The sequence below is a fragment of the Maylandia zebra genome, linkage group LG9, assembly GCF_041146795.1.
Source record: "Maylandia zebra isolate NMK-2024a linkage group LG9, Mzebra_GT3a, whole genome shotgun sequence".
Taxonomy (NCBI): Eukaryota; Metazoa; Chordata; class Actinopteri; order Cichliformes; family Cichlidae; genus Maylandia; species Maylandia zebra.
The window spans coordinates 14,120,649-14,133,814 of NC_135175.1; the positions used below are offsets into that span (position 1 = coordinate 14,120,649).

Genomic DNA, 13,166 nt, shown 5'->3' on the forward strand with positions numbered 1-13,166 from the left:
ATTAACGTTCTATGCTAGTACAACCCTCTGTTTTTGACATCCATAATGATGGAAATTCCCAGTACTCAACTAATGGTAACATTTTACTGAGTGTGTTGATTCATATTAGGGGTCATATCTGAAATCAGAAACCTTTATAATACAATTCAGTCACTGTTTTGTTATTCTCCAGCTTGTCTTGTTTTTGACTTGATGTTTTGGGTTTATTTTGTCAGTGAGGAGCTGAAGCTGGGTTTTGAGAAGGATGGTGCCTTCCCGGGGATGCAGTCGGTGGCTCTGGGCACTAAGGAGCACAACATTCGTGCTAGACTTCCAGCCGAAGGCCTGTCAGTGGAGAATCAGGTGGACTGTCTGCTAGACCAGGCCATGGATCCAAATGTGCTTTGCAGAGTTTGGGTGGGCTGGGAACCGTGGATTTGAGTCATTCAAAATAAATCACACGTTTAGAAACTGTATGCAAATGATTTTTAGGGCCTGAAAGAATCCTTTGATGTCAAATATGTTCTCTAATGCAGTTGTGGAAAACCTTTATATGCGTCTTGTTCTTTTTTTTGCCAATTTGCTTGGCAAAATTGTATGACGTTTGGAACAAAAGGAAGAAATAAAATTCTGTGGAAAGTGTGAAATCTGTAACTAATTTATAACTATACACTACGGCATTTATATAGTAATATTTTATTATGAATTCAGCCATGTAGTTATAATTCAGTTGCACAGGGCAGGTAATCAGAAAACTTTCCCATTAAGAACGGGAATTAATCAGATTAGAGATTTGACAGTTGAACGGGATAACTGATGATCACCCATTAGTTACTAATGGTAACTAATACCAGTCAAGTACCAGTCCAATCAAATTAGTTTCCTTAGAGCATTAGCCATTTTTTAAACAAGTTGCTGTGTTGACATCAAGACAAATGCTCCATACAAAACCTGGTGGAGTCAGGAAGGAGGCAGCAAATGGCAGGAACGGCTAACAATGCAACAAATAAGCACAAGTTGGCATCACAGGCCTAGTCATTGTTCATATGCAGTTGTTTTAAAAGTCGAGCTTGCCAAATTTGACCAAGTGTGTGTCTTTAGAGTGAGGTAATAAAACATGTTGGTAACAGTAGACACATAATTACATGAAAAATAGGCAAAACCTTTAAAATCTGCATTTATGTACACTTATTTTAAAAACCGGATGCTGCACAGTGCACCAGCAACTGAAGAAAACAGGCATGTCTGCTCTTTCATAACCTCTATTGAAATCGTTTATATGGATAAGGCTTGTGCAAAGTATTTTCAATAAATCACACTTACTTAAAGACATTCAAATTTAATCAAAGCTTTAAAAGTATGTGGTTTAGAATATGTAAACCTAAATCACATGTTGATAAAAAGCAGAACTTACGAAACCTTTGATCTGCGGCATGTCAGCCTGCTTAATGTACAACCGGAAAGTGCAAGACAGCAGAAGTAACGAAACAGCAAACTGTTGATAAAGGTGCTGAACACCTGATGCAATTTGCTGTCTCACTTCCTTTTTGCAGCATTTGACATGCGCCTGTATTCAATTTGCTATTCTATAAAAGATGCAGATAACATACACTCAATATCGATTACTAAAAATAACCAGTTAATCAGTTACTTATTGTCTCTATTAATTCTTTAGTCATCTCAAATTTTGCCTGAGAAATGACCCAAATTATAAATAATTGTCTATCAGCTGAACAAATCATCAGTCGCACTGGAAAAGAGCAAAATAATGTTAGAAATAAATAAACCAGGTGAGTTTTCTAACTGGAAGTTATTCACTGAATCCAGAGACGACTAAAATGAATTCTGACGTGAATTTTGGGGGAAAATGACCCAAGGTGGTAAATTTCAGATGGCTACTCTTCTAAACTGTTGATGAATTGAACTGGAACAAGCTGTAATTTTATGACGTATGAAATTCAAATTTTAAATCCTCGAATGTCTCCCTGTCCTTTTAGCCTCTGCTCTGACTTTGCAACTTTAACATAGACATGGAGCCAAGTGGTGAAACCACCATATGTCACAATATTCTGGGGAATTGATGAAACTCATGTTTCTCCATGTCACAGCATAGACACGTATTTCCCTGGACAGGCAGGCACGCCTTAAAATAATTATTTTGTGAATTATCAATGAATGAAGACTGACTTACACATAAAGCTCTTGCTGTATATCATATAGATTGCGTTAATCGCTCAAACTTTGTGATCAGTAGTAAAATGGTCATGCTCGTTACTACTATGAAGCCTACTACTGTTACTTGACCAAGAAGAAAAACACGAGCACCAGTTAATCCATGTTTAATAGATGATACAATGCAAAAGGGGAAACAGGGAAAACAAGAGTTAAAATGAAAAACAAATGTTCAGAACTCAACTTGTAAGTAATGATGTCAAACCCAGTGTCACAGTTATTTACCTTCTTTTTGTACAAAAAATTGCAACAGTTCATGTAGGCAGTGATCCAGAGCTGAGTGTGTTACCAACGCAGAATGAGCTTTGGTTCCGAGTGCTTCACAACGTTGGATTAGTCGGACACGGCTAGATGTTGGAGTGTTTTCACAGTTCATTGAATAATTGCAGAATTCTTCAATTTAAATTGGCTAATGGTTTTTGAATTATTTCTTTGGCATGCATTTTTTATAAATGAACACTGTGGCATTTTCAATACGCTTAATAATACCCTATAATACTCCACTGCTTTGCATTTCCTTTCCGTGGTCACTTTGGAGTGCCATGGCTATTGCATAAGACATTATGCTATGTAATAAGTTTCCAGGGACAGAAATCATTCTCCATAAAAACAGCGATACTGACACTAACTTAAAAGGAAATACAGCTTATTAACATTATCTTTTGGTCAGTGTCCATGGAGTGCGAAAGAGATTCGTAGGTATTTTCCCCCCGTGACCGAGTGTTATTTTACTGCATGAAGTTAGAAACCCGAGTAGAACCCACATTTTACAGAATAAAAAAAAAACAGAACAGAAATTTGAACATAAGCTTTTTCTCAATAAAAAATAATCTCAACATTAGTAATCATTTCAATAAAAAAATTTATATTTAATTTGCACCTACATACAAAATAAAAAAAATATCAAGTAAAATATGTAACACCCCACTGTAAAAAAGAGAAAAAAAACTGTTGGGTGGGGGGGAAACAAAACAACAGCTATTGGCCAACAGACCAGACCCGAGTTGTACAAAAGCTGTGACTGCTGAGGCACCTTCATGTGTCAGCCATAAGAATGGTCTGACAATAACTCTCCTGCATATTTTGCATCATGTTAAATTACTGCATAAATAACTCAATTCTGAATCAAGGGTATTTTTAAAAAAAGTTACCAATACAAACAAATATTTCATTGTAGTTTATCATTTTCAAGTTTAGCCTACATGCTTCCGTGGTCTGGAGAAACTCCAGTTGTTAGTGTATACTCTCTGACAAAAAGAAAATGTTACGTCAAAATATCAAATGGTTTAAGGTCTCTGGGTTAAGGCGCAAAAAACTATTACTTCTGTCTCGCAAGTATTGTAGGTAACACTTACCAATACATACAGTGGAAACAAATGAGTACCCTTGCAATTAAAAAAATGTAGTGCATTCATTCTCTACATAAACAATCTCATCAATTATATTTAATGACCTCAACTGCTATATTTAATCTGAAATCTACCAAAGTGCATGATGCATTTAATTTTTCATTTATATTGGACGCCAAGATCTGTTGGCGCTTTTGGTTATCTCCATGTGAGTTTAAAAGAAAGGACAGAATTTGGTTAGATGTAACCAATTTCTTTTCAGGCTTAAATAACCCAAAGTGACATTTAGCTGAGACATTTTAGGTTACAATAAGCAGTGTTTAACTTCAGGCACACACAAAAAAGAGCTCTTGCATAGGAAGTGTCACCTTTAAACCCTACTGCAGATAATGACTTAGCGTAGCTAACTGTTATTAGCACAGTTATATTAAGGGGATGCAAATTCTGAGGGAAAACAGAACCCTGTCATGCAGTAATTAATTTTCCAAAGTTAACTATCTCCTGTCACCTGATACCAAACTGGGTTTTCTGTAATTATTGGCAGTTGGCTCTACTATATATATATTTCAAATATTTTCTAGTTCGTGCTCTTTTAAACATTTAGCTATTCGCAGCAAAATTCTGTGACACTCTCCTTTTACAAAAGACAATATTGTCTTCATATAGCTCTCACATTAAAACGATTATGTGGATTTCTTTCAATTCCCTGGCTTAAATTAGTATCTGTGTAATGACACGAATAGGTCGTGGGTGTAAAAGTAAGCAGTTGACATGTAAATGTCTTTGTGAAAGTGCCAAATGATTCCATTCAGTTAGCAAATAGGAGTCATAGACTTTAAGTGGGCATTACCCACTTGTCTTCCCCACCATGTAGTAACAAGAAATAAGTTCATACTATACAAAAAGAAACTCTTTGTGGCTTGATGTGCATAGCATACATACTGAAGGCATGATGTTCTCAGCTTTACAGGAGTTTTTAAGTTACATACTGTTATATCTTGGGTCTCCACCCATTTATGAACTGCATGAGTTTCTTCACCTGCAGTTTGCTTAGCTTGAAGTCCTCAGACAAAATCTCCTCGGTGAGCTGCAGGAGTAGATTCCCATCAATTTTTTCAGACACGAAAAGAGAAACAATGTCATCTGGCAGGCCGATAAATTTCAGACATTTGGAGACCTCTTCAATTGAAAGGCCAGCCAAGCTCGATGGTGGCTGCCACTGTGTAGTGTGAGACAAGGATGGACAGTTAACAGTTGGAGTGTTAGAGATGGAGTGTATCTCTTTTGTTCCCTGCTCATGTTGAGCAAGTGAGGAATATAAAGTTTCCGGCTTACTGTCACAGACTGACTCTGACAGCACATCTGTGCACTTCTTTATGGCATTTGATTTTGGTGTTCTTGGTGGCAAGATCGGGCAGGAGAGGCTCTGCTTAGTGTTAGATGCATCTATGAGCTTGTCACTGTACATTTCTGAATTGCAGCTTGAAGATTTGTTGCAGAAAGGACTCAGAGATGCTTTCGGCAAGTTAAAGTCCTTACTGCGGTGTGCATACTCTCGGCCATCAAAGTCAACAAGGCTGGTTGTACAGGTTTTTGGAGTGCTTGGGGTTCTCTTTCTGGGGTAGCTGTAGTAACTTCGACAGGTTGTAGGCAGAAACTCGTCCATGCAATGCGAATCCCCTCCACTGAAATTATTTGGCCAAGACAACCGCGATAAAACTCCATCTAACGGTGAGCTACTACATGGCGAAACAGCCTTCGGTTCAGTGCTGATGGAATTAGCCCAGCTGCAAGGGTAGCACACATGGCTTTGCTCTTGTGGGTCAGTTCCTTCTTGCTCACATGTTCCACTGCTAATGGAAAAATAGTAGATTAATTTATAGCATAAGAATAGCCTCATACATGTAAACATAGAAAGGTACAAAACTTGATATCTTACAGCATTTGTTTTGAGAATGTGGGTGAAAATTTAAATTCTTACATGTTGTGGAGACCAGAAGAATAATAGGAGAGGGTTGGACTTGGAGACCGAGTTTCTTGCTGCCGTGGCTTCAAAAGGACAGGCACTGATGGTATCTGTTTCAGGCCTCGTGGTGGGATTGGTGGTGCATTCAAAAGACGACATTCTTCCTTCACCTAGGATGAAAAGAGTTTGTGTTGAAACAGTAACTAAAGCTTATGTTCTTACATTACAGTCATTCTTCAAAGAACCCTCAGGTTCAGCTTTTTATCTGCAACAGCCAATCAAACTTGTTGTTTTCAAGTAGTTTTATTTATTAATTTACTGCATAGTAGCTACTCATGCTGGCTTTTGCTGTAGTATTAAAATACATTTGTTGTGAGCACGGACGCCATCAAATCAACTAACACTCCAATCCTAAGACCGAAAACTCTAAAGTACAATAGATTATACTCACAGCTTCAGACTTTGGTGGGACTGGTGGAGGAGCAAGAGGCACATCAGAGCTGGTTATGGCTCCCAGAGGACAAGTGACTGGGTTTGTCAGTGCAGCTGTTGTGGCACAGTCACTGTTGAGGCCTCTGATTCCTTCGCTTTGAGAGGGTTTTGGAATCTGACTTCTCAAGTGATCCAACCACAGCTCCTCATAGGGAACATCCAGCTTGTTGAGGGTTGGTTGTGGGTTTGTGCAGTCCAACAGCTCTGGGAAAAAGTGTTCATTCTCTTCTGAAGGATGACTATCAGAAGGCATAAGAGCCCAATCTCCGCATGGCATACAACCCTGCAAGTTGACCTCACTGTTACCGTGCAGGTTGCTGCCATACACACACACAGACAGTCGGTGGAAGGACTGGGTGAGTTCATCTCGGGCGTAAGTCAAAGAGCTGGGAATTTGCATATGATTGGGACAGCCGCTTGAACTCCCGCTTCCTCCACTGCTACAACTACCATTGCCACTGCTTTTTTTGGGGCTTTTGCCATCTTCATTCCAGTCTGTTCGTACGTCCCGGACAGCACGAGAATAGTCATCGATATCAAACTGCTCCTGGCAGAACGCAAACCAGCGATGCACCATAGTATCTAACCACAACTCTCCTTGCAGCAATTCTTCTGGAACAATAAATCGTGGCATGGCTATATGAAACGGAAAATGGATAGGGATAATTTTATTGCTTCGCAGAATGCAGCACACAACCACTGTTTTCGTCTGAATGTTGACCAATTTGTACCGATGACCCTCCCTAATGAGGTGGAGGTCATACTGGTTGCGGGGTGGGGTGCTGGGTACTGTCACATTGACCGGGAGACGGGTTTTCTCCACGATGTTCCTGATGTTGTGCTCCCCGTCTTGCATCTGAAGCTCAAGTGGACTGCAGGTACTGAACCTGCCTTTGCACTGGAACGGCAGGCTGATGCTCTCATTGGTGCGATGGTTCATGCAAATCAAGCAAGGCATCTTGCCTCGACCGATCTTACTGATGGAGTTCAGCTTTCCAATCTTCTTAAAAATGGTGTTGAATCTTGATTTTTCTTTGAAGCTTTTGGCATAAAGGATCTCAGCTTGGCCCATTAACGTCAGTTCATCACCAGTGTTTAGTGTTATGTTGTAAACCTCTGTGTCTTCATTGCATTCCCCTGAAGCCATCTATGAAAACATTACATACATGAATTTCGATATACGCAATGAAATGAATCTATTTTACCAACCTTAACTTGGAAAATTTTAAACTTTAACTGGAAATCTACAGTTATGAAATACTCTTGGTGGAAGCGTTTAGAATTATAGCTACAGTGGGGCAAAAAAGTATTTAGTCAGCCACCGATTGTGCAAGTTCCCCCACTTAAAATGATGACAGAGGTCAGTAATTTGCACCAGAGGTACACTTCAACTGTGAGAGACAGAATGTGAAAAAAAATCCATGAATCCACATGGTAGGATTTGTAAAGAATTTATTCGTAAATCAGGGTGGAAAATAAGTATTTGGTCACCTCAAACATGGAAAATCTCTGGCTCTCACAGACCTGTAACGTCTTCTGTAAGAAGCTTTTCTGTCCCCCACTCGTTACCTGTATGAATGGCACCTGTTTGAACTCATCATCTGTATAAAAGACACCTGTCCACAGCCTCAAACAGTCAGACTCCAAACTCCGCCATGGCCAAGACCAAAGAGCTTTCGAAGGACACCAGGAAAAGTATTGTAGACCTGCACCAGACTGGGAAGAGTGAATCTACAATAGGCAAGCAGCTTGGTGTGAAAAAATCAACTGTGGGAGCAATCATCAGAAAATGGAAGACATACAAGACCACTGATAATCTCCCTTGATCTGGGGCTCCACGCAAGATCTCATCCCGTGGGGTCAAAATGATCATGAGAACGGTGAGCAAAGATCCCAGAACCACACGGGGGGACCTGGTGAATGACCTGCAGAGAGCTGGGACCAAAGTAACAAAGGTCACCATCAGTAACACACTACAACGGCAGGGAATCAAATCCCACAGTGCCAGACGTGTTCCGCTGCTGAAGCCAGTGCATGTCCAGGCCCGTCTGAAGTTTGCCAGAGAGCACATGGATGATACAGCAGAGGATTGGGAGAATGTCATGTGGTCAGATGAAACCAAAGTAGAACTTTTTGGTATAAACTCAACTCGTCGTGTTTGGAGGAAGAAGAATACTGAGTTGCATCCCAAGAACACCATACCTACTGTGAAGCATGGGGGTGGAAACATCATGCTATGGGGCTGTTTTTCTGCCAAGGGGACAGGACGACTGATCCGTGTTAAGGACAGAATGAATGGGGCCATGTATCGTGAGATTTTGAGCCAAAACCTCCTTCCATCAGTGAGAACTTTGAAGATGAAACGAGGCTGGGTCTTCCAACATGACAATGATCCAAAACACACCGCCCGGGCAACAAAGGAGTGGCTCCGTAAGAAGCATTTGAAAGTCCTGGAGTGGCCTAGCCAGTCTCCAGACCTCAACCCCATAGAAAATCTGTGGCGGGAGTTGAAAGTCCGGCGACAGCCCCAAAACATCACTGCTCTCGAGAAGATCTGCATGGAGGAATGGGCCAAAATACCAGCTACTGTGTGTGCAAACCTGGTAAAGACCTATAGTAAACGTTTGACCTCTGTTATTGCCAACAAAGGTTATGTTACAAAGTATTGAGTTGTAGTTTTGTTATTGACCAAATACTTATTTTCCACCCTGATTTACGAATAAATTCTTTACAAATCCTACCATGTGGATTCATGGATTTTTTTTTCACATTCTGTCTCTCACAGTTGAAGTGTACCTCTGGTGCAAATTACTGACCTCTGTCATCATTTTAGGTGGGGGGACTTGCACAATCGGTGGCTGACTAAATACTTTTTTGCCCCACTGTATATATTATTATATTATATTCATAAATGTCACATAAAAATAGATGGATTAAATGTACCTTAACATTGAAAATGATTTCCTCCATAACATATACCCTTTCAGGGAAAGCTTTGGCCACTTCCTCCACGCTGTTGTAGTACTGCACAGGCTCTTTGACATCTCTGTCCTGCTCAAGCAGCTTGAACTGACCTACGAAAAGATGGAAAAGACACGTCAATGGTGTTTTGCATCAACACAGACTTACAACTATAAAATCACATAATTTATTTTTGCCTTATATATTTTAGTGAATAATTCTTCAGTTTAGGCAAAGATGCATCATCAAATATCATATTTGATATCTGACAATGCGCAACATATAAATACTGTAAAGTACTTTCAATGCTCGGATAGAGTAGAAATGCGCTTTATAAGAACTACCGTAAATGTCGGGCTATAAGCCGCTACTTTTTGCACAAGCTTTGAACCCTGCGGCTTTTAGTCAGGTGCGGCTTTTCTATGGATTGTCCGTGATTTTTGTCATATCGTAAGACGATTTGTTTTGTGTGTTCCGCTGTTGTACGGCACTACGTTGCCTGGCGGAAGGATCGGGGTTCAAGAGTGGTATGTTAGTCACATGTCCGTCCGCCAGGCAACGTAGTGCCGTACGAAGTAGCGCGAAAAACAAACTTCAAAGTAGCGCTACGCGTTCAGCGGGAGTCGTGGATGATGAGCGGCGATAAACTTGCAAGTTATGCCCAAAAAGCAAGTTATGCCCAACTCCACCGGTGGATTCTGACAGCGTGGAAAAGTGTGAAAACATCCACGATCACCAACGGATTTTGAAGGGCTGGACTGCTGCATGATGGAGAGGAGGACACCGCCACGGCCCTTCTGAGGGTGTTCGACTCTGACACTGACAATGAGGATTTCTTTGGTTTTGAAAGTGACAACGAAGGAGAGAAGAAGAGTGGATGACGAAGCCATCATGAGCCCGTTTGTATCCGACACTGGAGAAGAGGACTTTGGTGGTTTTAGTGCGTAGGAAGAAGAGAAAGATGGTGGTGAATGACTGACTTTTCTTCTTGTTAAAGCTGTGTCACTGCACCTGAGCCTAAAAGGTAGGCCGAATCTATTGTTCTGGTGTGCTGTAGGTTATTGTTATGTACTACATGTGCAAATATGTACCCATAACTTGTTTTTCAAAATATTAATAAAAGTGATGTCTCCAAACAGCCATCTCTTTCCTGACAATTCCCTTTGTGCATATTCTCTTACATATGATAAGTCAACATTGAAACACCTGCGGCTTTTGGTCAGGTGCGGCTAATGTATGTACAAAACAGGATTTTCCCCTGATTTTAGCTTGTGCGGCTAATATTTAGGTGCGCTTTGTAGTCCGGGAAATACGGTAGTCCATTTACCATTTACAAGACAAACTAAATAAGCATAGACTGTGGCTGCATCTCACCTTCATAGTGAACTGGGATCTCTATTTTGGGCCCAATGACATAATGTCCCTCCTCCAGACTGTGAGCAGTAATAGTCGTCCACTGACGACAGGAATGAATCAAGAGGTAGTCATTGTCTCTGAGCCCTTCAACCAGCTGACCTACAGAAAGTAAAAAAAAAAAAAAAAAAAACCCACACTATTTACAGAGCAGAAAACAGCATAATTTGCATAATTACAACTTTAAATTAACCGCAAAGTAAGCACTGAACCATCCAGCAACAAAACATCTAAAACAAAAAATGTTTATATATGTTTTTACCAGGTGGTGTCTTGGATGTGGGTCATGAGAGAACTATTGAACCTTAATAACTCAGAGAACAGGCCATTCTATTAAATATCACTTTGAGAAACACCACTGCTTTCATACCACTCTTTAGCCATACAGTCTGCTCCATTCAAACTGAGGCATTGGATTACCAAGCACATTTAAAGTCACTATGGATTAGGCCATTAGTCAATGACTAATGGCCTAATCCATACCTCTCTAAAAAGCATGCTCTATCATTCAAAGTACAATACACCACTTTAGTTCTCCAGAAAAGGCCAGGCATGTGTCAGGGAGATGGAGAAAATTATTCAAATTATTAATGATACATAATAGCAAAGTGCAGGGCACAGTCAGCATTATTTTCAGGCATACTGAGGGTAACATAGTTTTAAAGATGCACTTTCAGACCCAGGACTGTATCAGAATCAGTATTATTTAAGTATTCTGATTCTGATAAAGATACACGTTCAGACCCAGGATTGCATTAACATATAGTTTAGTTAGAGGGATAGTAACAGTACTGTGCAAAAGTCTTGAGCCCCCACTCATTTCTTTATTTTAGTAGGAAAATGGGAAATGGCTGCAATATGTGCAAACATACATGGAAATACAGGCTATAAGGCAAGTGCAGAGTTTGTACAACTCTAACAAAATTGAAAGTCAATATTTTATTTGACCACCTTTGTTCTTTAACACAGCCTAAACTCTAAGGCAGCCTTCTTGTAATTTCTTTACACCAGTTGCTGCAGTTCAGCCTCCACCCTATTTAACAGGTGGCTGTAGTCACTCCTGACTTTCTCTGTACATACTCACAATGCTCTGAACCAAACATTTCTAAATTGCATTCACTGCTCCATCAGACCTGATGCTACTGATTTTCAGTCAGGTTCTTGGTTAATTTGGTATTTTTTGTGGACTCAACAAAATAAATGGGAATCGGAGTGTATACACAACACTGGCTGGTCCCTTTAAACGATCCCTTTAAATTAGGTACTTTTTTGTCCTTGAAGAAAATGGTCAGATACAAGACCTAGAAAAACCTTGAAAAACCTTCAGAAAACCTGGAGAACTATTGCTCACGACCACTTCAGAAAATGCAAATCTGGCAACTTCTAAGCAAATTATGAAGAAATTAGTGGTGGCTAAATACTTTTGCACAGCACCATAACATTATCATGTCTTAATTCTTAAAAACAAATAAACAAATACTTGTCTTTTTGTAACCAAAATGAAGACAATGATGCTTCTCAGCTTAAACAGAGCAACTAGGTTACGATTTAGTTATAAGATTGGCATTGTGACTCAGCCTGCAACAATACATCTATATATTAAGAAAAATGGCTTTCCAATGGTGGAGCTAGACAGTATGTGGTACAACTCATCAGTCGTTGCAATACAGTTTTTACTAAACCTGAAATAACTTCATTATAATGATGACTATAGGGTTTACACGTTTAATACCAAAAAAGGTGAGATGTGCACAACGGATGCAAAGGTATTACCAAAAATAAACCAAAAGAAAAGAAAGAATAAGAAAACGCTTATTTTGTAATGTAAACTAGATCACGCTGTTGAGAAACGGTAAGTCACACTGCTAAACTCAATCGCAAAGATTTGTTACAGCTTAAGTTTGCCTTTGCTGCTAGCTAGCAGCTAACAAGCGCTGCGCTGATGGCATGAAAAGGTAAAGTTACTTGCCGTTATCCAGCTTGACAATTTGAGGCAACTTATAATTACTGACGAGTTGATCTAATGGTAAGGACGTAGTACTCCATGTAATTTCTTTTAAATTGTTGTACAACATTGATCCAAGGTCCATTTTGCTAGATTACATTAGCCAACAAGAGCTAGCTACGTGTAAACACGGTCACAAAAGGCTACACTAAGCTAACGCACTAAATAATGTAGCGACTCTCCGTCCGCGGTGTCACATCACGCATGGCGTGTTTCTTAATAATCTTCGCATTTTTTCCTTTAAATTTGCCTACGTATCATAAAGAGTCGTTGTCTGATAATGTAGCAGAGCCATGTTTGTTTAACTACCGATGGGGCCAGCGCTAGTTTGGATCAGCCGGAGGGAGGCAGCGCGCAAGTCGCTCTGCTGTGATTGGTGGAGAGAGCCAGCGTAGGTGGGCTTAGGCGGTAGAGAACCAACCACAAAGCAAGGAAGCTGGAATAGTTTTCTTCTGAAGGTAAAGAATGCATACTTTGGTAAACAACAGAAGAAAACCCATCAATACAACTGATTTCATTTACAATACAAGTGAATTAATAAAGCTGTGCTAGAGTGCAAAGCTTGTACTAGTAGGTCACTATCGTTTTTAAAAACATTAAGCCGGAAGTTGTAGTTGTTTCTGATAACTAAAAGACAACAAAAAGAATACCAACTGCCTGTTTCAAAGTGTTTTTACCTGGTGCTGCAAATCGTGATTCAATAAATAAATAAACAAATAAATATATAACCCTATTACTTTCAGTCTTTCTTCTTATCTTATCCTTGTTT

At 39.9% G+C, this 13,166-nt stretch overlaps 2 protein-coding genes across 3 annotated transcripts in view; one reads left to right on the forward strand and one right to left on the reverse strand.

Moving 5' to 3' along the window:
• prkdc (protein kinase, DNA-activated, catalytic subunit) overlaps nt 1–626 on the forward strand; it is a 31,429-nt gene extending 30,803 nt beyond the window's left edge. The window contains exon 86 of the mRNA XM_004569526.3: nt 216–626. Within this exon, the coding sequence (XP_004569583.3) occupies nt 216–420 (205 nt within the window). The 3' untranslated portion in view covers nt 421–626. The remainder of the gene's footprint in view (nt 1–215) is intronic.
• Nucleotides 627–2,302: 1,676 nt separating this feature from the next.
• garem (GRB2 associated, regulator of MAPK1) lies at nt 2,303–12,748 on the reverse strand. 2 transcript variants are annotated; one of them, XM_014411056.4, is made up of 6 exons: nt 12,362–12,748; nt 10,354–10,494; nt 8,962–9,092; nt 5,978–7,165; nt 5,542–5,696; nt 2,303–5,410 (listed from the first exon to the last, which is right to left on the reverse strand). In XM_014411056.4, the coding sequence occupies exons 1-6, from the start codon at nt 12,480–12,482 to the stop codon at nt 4,552–4,554; spliced, it is 2,595 nt and encodes an 864-aa protein (XP_014266542.2). In that variant the 5' UTR covers nt 12,483–12,748; the 3' UTR covers nt 2,303–4,551. The 2 variants fall into 2 exon arrangements, with proteins under 2 accessions (XP_014266542.2, XP_014266541.2); XM_014411055.4 differs by having other exon boundaries at nt 2,303–5,413.
• Nucleotides 12,749–13,166: the final 418 nt, after the last annotated feature.

Bases quoted from the DNA above. Each gene is read 5' to 3' on its own strand.
- garem (XM_014411055.4), bottom strand. From the start codon at position 12,482: ATGGACCTTGGATCAATGTTGTACAACAATTTAAAAGAAATTACATGG. The intron at 9,093-10,353 runs GTGAGATGCAGC...ATCTTTTCGTAG, and splicing joins GATCCCAGTTCACTATGAAG to GTCAGTTCAAGCTGCTTGAG. The intron at 5,414-5,541 runs GTAAGAATTTAA...TTTTTCCATTAG, and splicing joins TCTTCTGGTCTCCACAACAT to CAGTGGAACATGTGAGCAAG.